Below are 13,762 nucleotides of genomic sequence, written 5' to 3'. Positions count from 1 at the left end.
GTACTGAGTGTAACAGTTCCTGTTGAAGTAGTTTACCAATTCAAATCTATCAAAGGAAGAGTAGTCAAAGCTTGTAAATAAATTAAAGGTACATTAATACATTTTCCTTCTAGCATTAATCTTTCAGGCTATTGCCTAACGGGCTCTGATTTCATCTGAATTACTTCTTTTATTGCAGGTAGATCTAAAAGGTTGTTTACTAAGAACTGCATGTATCATGTATTGAATTGACAAGTGGATAAACCTAGAGGAGATTCTCGATTCCACATAAAAATTGCATGTGCTCCATGATATCTGCTTACCTAAATGACAAATTTTGTCATGTATGTTTTGTTGTTTTTCCTCTGTGTTAAAATAATTTCTTTGTTTGTGTTAAAGCTAAGTTTTTTATCTGCAGATATTATATTTGCACATGGAGGAAACAATATTTGGAGAAACAGCAAGTTCTCATTTGCAAATAACTGAAGCTAGGGTTTTGTCTTGTCCAAAGGTGTCAAGTCTAACTGTATGCACTAAACTTGGCCTTTTTATAATAACTGTATGCTTGCTTTTCTTATTAGTTGTAAGCTTCCAGCAAAGATACAGTAATTAAGGTTTTATGAAGAAGTTCCACATGGAAGTGCATTTGATAAATCGCTATGAATTTCCATGCCTTTAATTATATTTCCACTTAATACAGCTTTTATTTTCATTTTTATAGGCTTTTTTTTTTTTAAAACTTTCTTCAGCATAATTTGTGACAGGGTAGGCTAAGTCCAGGAAATCATAGACTACAGTAAGACTGGATATTTAAATGGATCTACTGTATTTGGCAGCTTTGGAAGCAGATTTTTGTCTCTGAGCAGCACTTCAATGAGAACACTGCACAGTATTTGTAGTATTGCGCAAAGGAGCATAGCACTGAGAAGGTTAGAGGTGGCCATAGTGAATGAAGGAGAGGTTTCTGATGGAGAGTTTCTTCATGTGAGGAGTAGATGTATTTGTCAGCTGAGCAAAACCTGGCCCTCAAGAGTGTGGGTTTTTTCCTCCAGTATATACATATGCTAGCTTGAAATATATTTTTTTTAATACATGGGTAAAGGCCAGAAGAGTAACACGGACTTCAGATACAAAATGCTTCTTTTCTTCATTTAAGGCTTTTCACATACACGGGTATTCTAGCCACCTGAAAATTACAAGTGTCATTCACCTTCACTGAATACACTTTGCGTGTATTAATTGTAAGTGAATGATCTATTATAGTCTTAATGAGTTCCACAGATAGGGCATGTATGCTTATATGCATTTTTGCATGTCTTCCTTCAGCTGTAGTAAGGTGGAATTAGGTCACATTTGTGATAAAAGAATAAAACCCAATCATCCCAATGTTAAAGGCTGTTCTTCCTAAAAAACCCAAACCGAACAAAAAAAACCAAACATCAAACTTGCCCACTAGGTTACCATTTTGCATGTACTTAAACAGATTCAGACAGCACTAATGGAAAATTTTAGTATATGTGGCTTACAAACTCACCTACAGATATGCCTCCAATATTTTCTAGAGAGAGTTTTTCCTTTTTAAAAATGTTATTACTAGACACTTGCTGTAGTATTTTTTTCTGAGATAAGTCTAATTATTGCTGTTACAATTTCCTAGGGTTTCGAAGCAATTATCATAGGAATTTATTGTGTTCTGCTATATAATGGTGATTTCAGAAGGTGAAATCTTAAGATTGTTGCTTTTTATGCAGATATTTATATTAATAATAACAACTTTATTTTCCTGCCAAATTAACTATCTACAATTCAGAGAGGTATCAATACATCAGCTATATGTAAGCAATACAAATGCAGTTTGTCTCTTTACCTCTCTGTTTTGGCAGCATTCTTTTGATCAGATTGGACAGTTGCCTGAACCACATTTGAATAATGTACTCTAATTTTCTGTCTAGTTTATTACTGTAAGGTAGAACTGTATTACTTTCATATATAGTTTTAGATATGTGTGTATCTTCCTAAACTCCATGAACCCTTTTTGCTGTCATCAGAATGTTTAAAAGCGGGACTCTGTATATGTTTATATATTTGTTTATATCTAAGTTTTCTTATGAAATGAGGTGTTTTGTATTGAAATATTTTCAGTTTCATTACATGAAGTTGTAATTATAATACATGTTTGTAACAGTTAAGGACTTTTTTCTTCTTTAAGAGTTTTTGCAGTAGGTTTAACATATTTACCAGGAACTTGCAGCAGTTGATTATGTTAGAATTATGTTTGAGGCCACATCTAAAGTTTCTATCTGAGTATTTTTTAGGTTTGTAAAAAACCAGAAAAGTGCATTGTTGTTATTTCAGACTGGATTTTACTGTAATGTGCTATATGTATTTTTCTGACAGTGCTTTTACATACCAGGATTCACCATGTCATTATGGTAACTGCTTTTTAATTCTCCTGATGTTCCATAGTAGGAGGAGGCAACCATCCTCTTCTTGTTCCTTATGATACACTCACAGCCAAAGAAAAAGCCAAGGACAGAGAAAAAGCACAGGATATTCTGAAATTTCTACAGATTAATGGATATGTTGTCTCCAGGTAATTCTCTGTTCAGTATTAGTGTCACAGAAGGTTTCTAATACTCTTCAGTAGCTTTTAAAATTTTTTTTATTTTAAAATTAGAAGAAAATTCTATGGTAATTTTTAGGTTTCAGTACCTGGGAGCAAGGATGAGGTCCTTCATATAGAACATTGTAAGGAAGAAATGGATCACAGAGTTAGTAGCAGGGTTTTTGTAAGGCACAAGCAGAGTTCTCCAGAATCTCAGTGTGTTTTCTGCCTCTCCTCTTGACATTGTTTCTTTTTTTCTGGTGTGTCTCCATACATTCAACTGTTAGTAAACTTGTTAACTTTCTACAAGTGATAGTCTTCATTACAGGTCAGGCGCATGCACCTCTCTATAGGAATTTCTATTTCAATTCTATTTCTAATTGCTTTGATAAGACAGTTTTATTTCTAAAATCTACTGCTCATTTCTTTCAACTGAGTTAATTTGTAGTGTTATTAAAATATTTTAAAAGTTGAAAGTGATGTTTTTAAAAAGTTTTTTTTAAACAATCCACAGTGTAAATGTAATAATAGGGAATAAATGTAGTAATCAAGTTTTGTTGATTAATTTAGTACATATACATGCTATTCTCTGCAGAATGACATGCATAATTCCTTTTGGTTTTAATACAACATATTTACCTACTAAATGCAGTGTGGATTAAATTTTAATTAAATTCGAGGCTTGTCTGCCTCATCAGTGTGGCTTAGGAAATGTGAGTCACTAGGAAAGGCTGAAAGCATATCTGAGATTTATGACTTGAACATTAGTAAGTGAATGAAATAGTCACAGAGATGGATTTAAGTAATCATTGTGAATTAATTAGCCTGGCATCTACTTAAAATCTGCCTACTTCCTTTCTTTCATATCACATATGAAATTCAGCCCACTTATAAAGTCCCACAACTAATCTAATAATTCTAGGCAAAACCTTTCAGGGTAGCTGGAATAATTCAATTTACTTCCCTTCAGTGGTGTAGGATGTACAAAGAAGGATGTCAGTCAGCAGAGGTTTCTTTTCTCATGCCCTGTCAAAATGACAAAAGACTCCTCAGCTGTATTCAAGGTTAAATGTTCCTTTCTGACTAATCCTTTTTATTTCTGTCTAACTTAAACACAAGTGAAAAGTGGCTTTTGGTTTGTTGGAGGAGTGGAAGGCTAAAAGGGATGGTAAGATAATTGTTAACTTGGACACACCCATCATCTAATAAATAGTTCATGCCACATCTACATCCTCCTGTGCTAGTCAAATGCAGGCCTTCTATCAAGTTAAGCTCAATGTACTTGCTGCCCCTGTGACCACTGCACTGTCTGAACAAACAAGCATCTGATTCATGTTTTCCTTTGGTCTGCTTACCACTTGACTTTCTGCCACATATGCCTTGCACACATTTCTTTCTAGTCTTTTATTTGACGGTGACCATTCTAGTCTAGTGCACCCTCATACACACTGGGTTTAGGGAAGATACAAACACTTGCCCCCTGCCAAGCACCCATCACTCAGGCACATGGCCTGTGACCCATGGTCCCGCTCCAGCTGATGGTGCTGAGCCCTTCCCTTGCCTTACTAACACCGCCGCCCTCCCATTAGCTGCTTTTTGGGGCACACAGCATTCCCTCCCCAGTAGCTGTCAACTGGGACTCCCACTTGCTCCAGTTGCAGACACCACAGACCAGGGATGCCTTACACCTCACCAGTGTCTGACTCTGATTGCTAGCACCAAAAGCACTCACGCCAGTCCCTGCAGTAGCTGGCACTCTGGGCTCAAAGTCTGTGGGACCCATAGAGATGTTCCCAAAAGCTATGGCCTCTCCAGCTGCTGATACCAGTACCCTCGTTCATCGCAGGCCTGGGGACAACTACACTGGTCAAGTCTGACTCCAGTTGCTGGCCCAGTATCCACTCACACTGGTCTTGCCAGTAGCTGGCACTTATACCTCGCAGCACACACATGGGGTAGTGAGTGAGATTAGGCAGAGAGATAGGTAAGAAAGGATTTAAGAAGATGGGACAGGCTCTAGTTATGAGGCACAGGGCTCAGTCAGACAACTATATTGACAGGCCATGGTTTACATGTGACTGGCTCCTTTTATACCCCTTTTTGTCTTTTTTCCCCTTTGCTCTTCCTTGATCCTCCTCCCCTGCACATTCCATCTTTAGTTTGTGTAGTTCCACTGACCTGCCTCGAATATTCCAAATCCTCATGTTCTCCATGCCCCTCCTCTTAGGAGTTACAAAATCCGGGTGGCCCTCTCCAAAGTTGTGCCTGAAGCTTCTTAATGGCCCATTAATTAGTAACTGGAGACTTTTGGTCTCCAGCATTGTCTTCTTTATCCTTTGTCTACCAGGTTTGTGTCTCTATGTGTTCTTGTTTATGGCTTCCCTTTTAGTACCCACTTTTGCATTGAGAAGGTCCTTGATCACGTAATCTTAATGAAGCAGACACTACTGTAGCCTTACAAGTATCAGCTGACAAAGCTGGTTTAGTTCCAGAATCTCTTCTGAGACTGCATCCTACTGTGAGCAGTATTCTAATTTAAAGCAGAAATCTGCACTACACAGGCAGTTATATTCTGTAGGTATACTTTTTTAACTTACAAAATAACTGAGTGCTAATGTACTTGGTGCATTAGTGACTGACAGTGGGGTGACTGACTCCCTTGCTGGTTAAGCACAGCTTCATGTGCTCTCATTAAAGTCCTGATCCTGCAGAATCAAGGCTTATGTCATTGCCAACTTGTTGCTAGCAGACATCAGCCTACATCATGGAACCACTCTCTGCAGTTTCATACTTGTTTGAAGGAACATAAGATTTTCATATCAGACTAGTTACTATGATGGAACATACTGGAAAAGGTAAACTGCAATTCCATCACTGTTTTGCTGTTCCCCTGATTTTTCACAAATGCTACATAGCTATTCTTTCATTACAAACAGACTTTTGGGGAAAAGTCATGATGAGGTAGACTAGATTTATTTCTGGTTTGATTGTTTAAATCAAAGTATTCTGGCAGTTTCAAAATTCCCTCACCCAAGAATCAATCCCTGGAAGGAAATACAAGACAGTAATGCCTTACAAGTAAGGGAAAGAAATTACAGTGGTACTGGATTAATCTAATTGACTAGTCTCATTTTTCTGTAACCTTCTACTTGGGAAATCTGGGTGTATCTCAACAAATTGCTCAAAACCTAAATAAGCCTAAGAGTACCAGATACTTCAAACACAGAACAATTCTTATGTTAATAAGCAGTTAACTAGAGAAAATGGTGTCAAACTGTATGGAGAGGTAAGACTGCTTTGAGTGCTTCTGTATGTGTGAAAAATGACTTCTTTTTGCAGAGGATTTAAGGACCTGGAATTAGACACACCTTCCATTGAGAAACGCTTTGCCTACAGTTTTCTTCAGCAACTTATAAGATATGTGGATGAAGCCCATCAGTACATTCTGGAGTTTGGTATAGTACTCTTTTCTTAGTCCATTTTCTTAAGAATTATTAACTAAGATGTTTGATACTGTAAAAACAACTAGAAGATTTTTAAAAAATGACACAATCTTGGATTAGGATTTTTCCCTCTAGTTTCCTATAGTTGATGATGATGAATTTTGGAAAGTTATGTAGTTCATATATTCATTCCAGTTTCCCATATTCATTCATCAGAGGAAAAGTGTTCAGCCAAAATTTGTATGACTTGCATTCTTTGAAAAAGAAAATTAGCTGCCTCCTTGTATTTATGCACAAATTGATAATCTCTCACATGTGCACATTAATGTTTACTATTCACATGTAATCCCTTTTTCAGAGAGCAAATTAAACCAGTCATTTGTACCATTCTGAATTTTTCTTTGGAGAAGAAAGTTGAGTACAGAAACCTCTTTAACAAACTCCTACAATGGGAATGTTCTTTCACAAACTCCCAGCATGCGTTTTGTCAACAGTGCTATGAGGGAAAGGATTTAACTAGATACGCTTTTGTTAAAGATAAAAAAATTAAAAAGTTTGGTGACCCAAGTCAAATTCTCACATGAGCAGTAAAAGACAAAAAACTGGTCAGATTCAGCTTCTGTGTGACCATGAGAGCTGCAATGCCACATACTGTGCTTCATGCCTAGGCATAGATGTTTTAATTGACAGTATTAATGGCAGAAACAGCAGGGAGATTGAATAAATCAACGTTCATCCAAAAGCCTATCTAGTTTTAAAGTGGAAATTATCAAATTTATGAATTATTATATGCCATGGTTACTTACAGTAGCAAAAGTCTGGCCTTCATAATTCATTGGGTTACTTCTGCTGCTAATGCCTGATTATTATTCAGAATAAATACTGAAACACTAGAAACAGTGAAGGAAAAAATACCATTCATGTCTCTCAGTGGATTAGTAAAAGAAGATAATAAAAGATAAATAGTCTGGGAGCCATACCAGATTATGTCTGTAAAGAGTATTTGATTTTTATAGTAATGGGGGAACTGAAGCAATTTTAATTTCAGTTGGGTAGTTCTAACCATTAATTTTGTTCTTTAGACAAAGTCCACAAATAAGGAGTAAAAATTGAGTAATTCTGTTTCTCCGGGGAACAACTGGAGAAAGGTTTTCCATTACAATATGAGTTTGGGCTTCCAAACTGTCACCAATAACTAGAGAAATGCAAACATAGGACCAGATTTTCATCTCACAAAAATATCCATATCTCTTAGACTATGAGATATCTGCACTTTTATGAAGATTTGAATAATTATTCTGTACACATTTTATTTGCTGTAACTTTTCTTCTCATGAGATAGTTATAAAATGCCGCTTTAACTAGTGTGTGTACTGTTTGTGGTATGTTAAGTCTACATCTAAAGATGACCAGTATTATTTGTTTATAGTGTGCACTTTCTAAGAAAAATGCAGAGTAGACTGTAATTAGGATCTATATCAGGGAGCTTAATTTTCTTCTCTCTGCAGATGGTGGCAGCAGAGGCAAAGGAGAGCACTTCCCATACGAACAAGAAATCAAGTTTTTTGCTAAAGTACAGTATATCTTTGCTTATTCTTTGTCAACTTTGTAAGTAGTTAAGTGAAAAAGTATTTGTTAGTGAACTAGATTGTTGTTAGAGTTGCATTTTTCTGTGTTAAATTCATTATTTTATTAATTAAAAACAGTAGTAATAAGAATAGCTTGAAAGTACTCTAGGATGAAGTATAGATATGAAAAAATTACAGGACTATATTCTTATTTTCATTATTTCTTTACTCCATGATATGCAACTACTCATATGATGTTACTCATAACCTCCCTACATTTTCTGTTTAGTGTTTTAGTCTAATTCTGAAGATTTTTCTCTTCTACGGTCATCAGGCAGATAAATGTGGGCAATAGTTATTGAAATTAACACAGCTACATATCTGTCAGTGTCACTTTTTTCTTTCCTTGTTTTAAAACCATGCTGATGTCTCCATCACAGAATGGCTGAGGTTGGAAGGGCCCTCTAGCATCTAGTCTAACTTCACTGCTCAAGCAGGGTTACCTAGATCAGGTTGCCCAGGACTCTGTCCAGACAGCTTTTGATTATCTCCAAGGCTGGAGACTCTGAAGTCTCTCTGGGCAACCTGTGTCGGTGCTCAGTCACCCTCAAAGTAAAAAAGTGTTTATTGATGGTCAGAGGGAACGTCCTGTGCTTCAGTTTGTGCTTGGTGTGTGTCTGGTCCTGTCATGGGGCACAACTGAAGAGCCTGGCTTCATCTTCTTCACAGCCTCCCTTCAGATATTTATACACATTGATGAAATCCTCCCTGAGCCTTTTCTTCTCCAGTCTAGAGTCTCAGCTCCCTCAGTCTCTCCTCCTTCATCATCTTTGTGGCCCTTCGCTGGACTGTCTCTCCAGTATGTCCATGTTTCTCTTGTACTGGGGAGCCCAGAACCAGACACAGCACTTCAGATGTGGCCTCACCAGTGCTGAGTAGAGAGGAAGAATCACCTCCCTGGACCGGCTGACAATGCTCTGTCTAATGCAACCCAGGATGTTGTTGGTCGCCTTTGCAGTGAGGGTGCATTGTTGGCTCGTGGTCAGTTTGCTGTCCACTGAGACCCCCTGGTCTTTCTCTGCAAAGCTGCTTTTCAGCTGGTCAGCCCTCTGTGTGTACTGGTACCTGGGGTTATTCCTCCCCAGGTGCAGGACTTTGCATTTCCCCTTGCTGAAAGTCATGAGATTCCTATCAGCTCAATTCTCCTTATTGTGTCAAGGTTTTACACATTATAAATTAAGAAAATCTGCTTATGCCTTTTGCATGTAAAAGTTTGTGCCTTCTGAATTTGTTAGTGAATAAGCAAAGGCAGCTTTTTGCAGCATTTTTGAACCCTGGTATTCTTGCAGTAAATTGTAATCTCAGTACCTTAAAGTACTTCTATGTGAAACTATTTGCCAGTTCATTGACTCAGAAGCTGGCATTCCACCTTCTTTTGAATTATGCTCCAAAAAGGAAGCAACTTCAGATTTTCTTATTGGCTGTTTATTTTGGATCTCTCCGTGACTGACACCTGCAGTGGACACAGAGTAATTGTCACCACATAAAGTAAACAGGAAAACTTCTGTGGACAAGCCCTTAATGAGTGAGGGTGTTTTAGGAGTTTTATTTAGTAGCATCTGGAATTAAGTGCTGTTAATGTGCTGACAGTTGAAGGTGAATTTTTCTTAAACGTGCATTAAAAGGCATGAAGAGCAATAGTTGTGTCTGGGTATGTGGTACAGGAAAAGTCTTAAATTGTGAGATAAAATGAAATTCTACTTTCTGCTTTGTACTCCTCCTCAAAAAAACCACAGATCAAGTCCCAGAGATAATGTGAAATTTTTTCTGCTGCCTTTCCTGATGACATTTTAAGTGCCTTGAATATTAAATAAATTCAAAGAGAAGTAAACATTAAAGAAAAAATACATAGACATTTTAAAACAGAAAACAGAATTGAAATCTCCTGTCTTTAGTTGTGACTTCCAAAGAGTAATACAGAACATAGTAAAGAAAGCCCTGAGATAACCACTTCTTTCTGATGTAATTTCAGGTTGTGCTTCCTTTGATTGATCAGTATTTTAAAAATCATCGCCTGTATTTCTTATCTGCAGCAAGTAGGCCTCTCAGCAGTGGAGGCCATGCCTCTAATAAAGAGAAAGAAATGGTGACAAGGTAAAACTTAAAATAGTATTCATATGTATGCATATGTGTGTTTGTCTTTAAACAGCAGTTGGTTGTGGGAAAGTGAGAAGTGGGAGGTAGAGAAATATTTTTATGAACATGCAAATTAAACTTTTTTCACTTTCTTTTCCTGTTAGGAAAATTCATTGCATAGAACGAAGAGAGGAGTACAGAGTTATGATTATATGCTGTTTTAAAGGTAGTGGTGATGATTTTAGCATGCAGGGAACTTAGTGTTATGTGCAACAATACATCAGTTGTACAGTCTGTGGCACAGGCTATACAATTGGGTATCAGTTTTCACTGTTGGAAATAGGTATATACTGAAATAACTATTCCTGCAAAGTTTTCTGGTAGATTTAAAAGCCAAACTTATTTATAACTGAGTTTCAGTAAGTACCATTATTACTGTCCACCATAAAAAGTAAAAATGAGAGTTGTATTCTTTTTGCTTTTTGGTTTTCTAAATAGTAGTAACAGTAGTAATATGACAGAAATATCCATTTGATCCTTTCTCTGAAATTATCTATTCTTACACCATTTCTCTAAGATGTTTTTGCTTAATTTCTCTTCTGATTGAATTGAAACCCATATTTCCCATTTAATAAGGTGGGCTATAAGTTCACACAGGACCTACTGCATACCTGTAATATATAGGTATCGTGGTTGCCTTCTTGCCTGTTATTGGGTACTGAATCAGGCCAAACTGTATTGCTGTTCTTTGAGGCTGACAGCCAGTTAATGGTCATACAGACATGCAGGGTTTGCAAGATTGTGTGACTACTGAGTGAAGTTTCTAGCGACAATACTAAGCATAAGTAAGTAATGGCTGTCTTGACCCTGTGCCATCTCATGGACTAATCTGATCTGGCAGTTTAGCTGAATGGCATTCTTCAAATAATTAAAAATCTCTTATCAAAATGCATGCATCTAGATAATTTTTCCACTCTATAAGCTGCTGGTTTTCTGTCTGTAATGTCTTGGATAATAATATTTTCACAGTTGTTAAGTCAAGTCAATAAACCCCATACTCTGGAATATGGCAAACATGGATGTATCAGCATACCCGCTGCACAAATTCAGGACTTCTGCATATGTGCTGTCTAGCTGTGTGACATTCCTGAACACGTAGCCCAGCAATACGATTAGAGCTGCTGCCATACTTAATTCCATCCAGAATTGTCAGCCAAAGAGAAGAAAACATATGCAAGGAAACCTTGGATGAATGATAGCTATAACCAGTGCTACTGAGCAGTTTATTTCTTAATTATCAAGACACAAAGATTCTAGAAACTAAATTATATGATCCTTTTACTGAAAGGTTGTTTTGGGCCATTTTAATAGATTCCCAACATTTTTTTGTTGTTTTTTTTTTTTTTTTCCCCCTGCAGTATTGTAGGGAGTTGGCCAAAGCTGAATTTTGGAAATTCTGTTGAGTTTTCCCTTTAGTTTTGTTTGAGTACAACTCATACATAGGACTTTCTTCAAGCTTAGGGCAGTTCCTGGCTGCTTTCTTTTTCCAATGATGATGTTTGCATTCATTAAGCTACAGAACAGTGTAATTTTGAGTATTGCTATATTGAATATTGAGTATTGATGCAGTGACAGTAACAAGTGCAACAACTATTCCATGTTCAGCAAATACATTAAGTCCAGATCTATTTTTGGGCAAATATGGGTCAGACCTTTTCCTGAAATATGGTGGCGTTACATTCCATCTTATTTGTAATGAGCCTTTTCAGGATTGGGCTGTTTGCATTTTTCATCCCTTAGACCATCTTACAAGTCCTTGTACTACTGCAGTTGTATAAAATCAGTTCTGGACATCAGTCTAAGTACTGGCCATTTGGACATTTTAATTTATTTATTTATTTAACCTAAACTAATTACACTGGAGGTAATAGGTTCAGTCAGACTTTGTGAAAACGTAGCATCTGCTGAATGCTACAGTCAGTTGTGTAACATTTGTATGTTAGGAAATAAGATAGATTGTGAGCTATTTAATGTCTTCGTTAGAATGGACACAAGATTTATATGATGCTAACATGCTTCTGTACAGCTTTTCCCGTTGGACTGGGTGAACCAGGATCCTTATAAAAGAATATATAGTATGTGTCTGCCTCATGAAATAAAAAGTGAACCGAGATCCCAGAACATGCACCAACCAGACTCATTTCTGAAACAGAGCAGTTGCTGTTGCTATAATGGATCACTGTGCACTGCCTAATTAGCTGGATTCAACACCACATTAACCTGGCTGTTCTGATTCTGGACATAATGTTTCCATTTGGCACCATGCTCTTGTTTGTCAATGGAACAACATGTTCAGATCTCATCCATAAACTGTGCAGACCTGCTTATGGTGTCTTTTGCTTTTAAATCAGAGGTTGATAACCAGCCTGTGTGCCTAATAATTAAATAGCTTAATAAAATGACATGATATTGTTCATGTCATTTATAGCAGATGAGGGGTTTTGCAGCATAAAAAATAACACCAAAATTGATGTTACTCTTGGAGAAAATTCTCAGACTAAACTGGAGCATGAAGATTGAGCTAACCCCTCCGAAATCTGGAGGCTGGGTCAATTTGGGTAGGGCAGTGTGCTCCTGCTTCTGTGAATAACACAAAACTTCATTCTTCATTGTTCTGAATGGGGCACTGCTCATCAGCACAGGAAGTAATTCAAACATGTGAAATGAAATCATTGATCATATCCATTTTTGTTGGTTTTTAACCATGTAAGCAGCTATTTTTCATGTTAAGTGTGTTTAAAAAGCAATGTGTTGGAAAAAAAATTCTCAGTGTTCAAGATGACAAGATCCAGATCGGACTAGTTAAGCATTTGCCATCAAACACTTCAATTAATCTGATTTCCTTACCTTTTGTTTTCAAATTGTCAGTGGTATCCTGAAAAGCACACTGACCACATTTTACTTCTTAAAGCTTTGATGGTTATTTCCTTGTGGATTATCATATAGGACGCTTTTATATTAATTAGCTTTGCTTTTAATTTTTTTTTGTTTCTTTAATTATAATATGTGCTTATTTAACCATGTTTGTTAAGGATATGCACTTAAAAACTCTTTCTTTAGTACTCTGTCCCACATTCTGCTCAGATAATTGATTCTTTCTGCGTGACATCATGTTGCTTTTCCTGCTCATATATCAGCTGTTATTTTTTTTCTTTCTTCTCCCCCCACCCTTATTTTTTTCCTTTTCCCTTCTCTTCTCTTTTATTTTTCTTTTGTCTTCAGCCTGTTCTGCAAACTTGGAGTTCTTGTCAGGCATAGGATTTCACTGTTTGGTAAGGAGACCCTTGACAAATACTAGCATGGCCATCACTTGGTTTTCTTTGCCATTTTTGCATTGTGTTATGTGCTGGTTTGTTGCATGCTGCATGGCTGAAATGCATGGTCTTCACAGACCACTAATTGTTTAGGCTGGTAGATCACAGAATTTATTAGATGGAATACAAAGCTTTTGTAGTTATCAGTTTGGGGGTTTTTGCTTAGTTTTCCGTGTCTCTTAACTAATATCTGGATTTCATTATCCTGCCAAAGAATTTTGCTGAGTTAATTATAATTACTAATTTATTATTTTATTCTAAATCATTTGGGAATAACAGAGCATCAGAACTGCACATTTGTACTGGAAAGTCATTAAGAAAAATTTGTAGTGGGCTGAAATGCTTAGTTACATTCTGTGGAATTCTTAAATATTCCCAGATGTGCCTGACTCCACATACGCATGTGTATTATCCTTCTGGTATTATGTGAATCTAGCAGGAGCTCGGTGTTTGTCTTATGCCATGTGAAAATCACTTAATTGAAGTCAATTTGAAGCCTGTATCAAGTGTATACATTATATGCAATGTGTGGCACAGTCGTTTACTCTGCAATTTTTTCTTATGCTATGATGATAGGATAGTTCAAATAGTACATCCTGGGCATATATAGCTTCTAAGACGGATGCATTGAAAACTTCAGCATCCATGAACATACTT

At 36.8% G+C, this 13,762-nt stretch overlaps 1 protein-coding gene across 14 annotated transcripts in view; it reads left to right on the top strand.

Moving 5' to 3' along the window:
- The window catches only part of RYR2 (ryanodine receptor 2), a 441,630-nt gene that overhangs the window by 327,172 nt on the left and 100,696 nt on the right, over nt 1-13,762 (top strand). For 9 of the 14 annotated variants that reach the window (XM_074818391.1, XM_074818388.1, XM_074818385.1 and 6 more), the window contains 5 exons: nt 2,446-2,572; nt 5,924-6,039; nt 7,536-7,600; nt 9,628-9,749; nt 13,014-13,063. In XM_074818391.1, the coding sequence (XP_074674492.1) occupies nt 2,446-2,572; nt 5,924-6,039; nt 7,536-7,600; nt 9,628-9,749; nt 13,014-13,063 (480 nt within the window). The remainder of the gene's footprint in view (nt 1-2,445; nt 2,573-5,923; nt 6,040-7,535; nt 7,601-9,627; nt 9,750-13,013; nt 13,064-13,762) is intronic. The other 5 variants (XM_074818396.1, XM_074818393.1, XM_074818390.1 and 2 more) reach the window with 1 other exon arrangement.

This window comes from Strix aluco, chromosome 3 (genome assembly GCF_031877795.1).
Source record: "Strix aluco isolate bStrAlu1 chromosome 3, bStrAlu1.hap1, whole genome shotgun sequence".
In the NCBI taxonomy this organism is placed as follows: domain Eukaryota; kingdom Metazoa; phylum Chordata; class Aves; order Strigiformes; family Strigidae; genus Strix; species Strix aluco.
The sequence above is the reverse complement of the archived record's forward strand: the minus strand, read 5'-3'. Positions and strand labels throughout refer to the sequence as shown.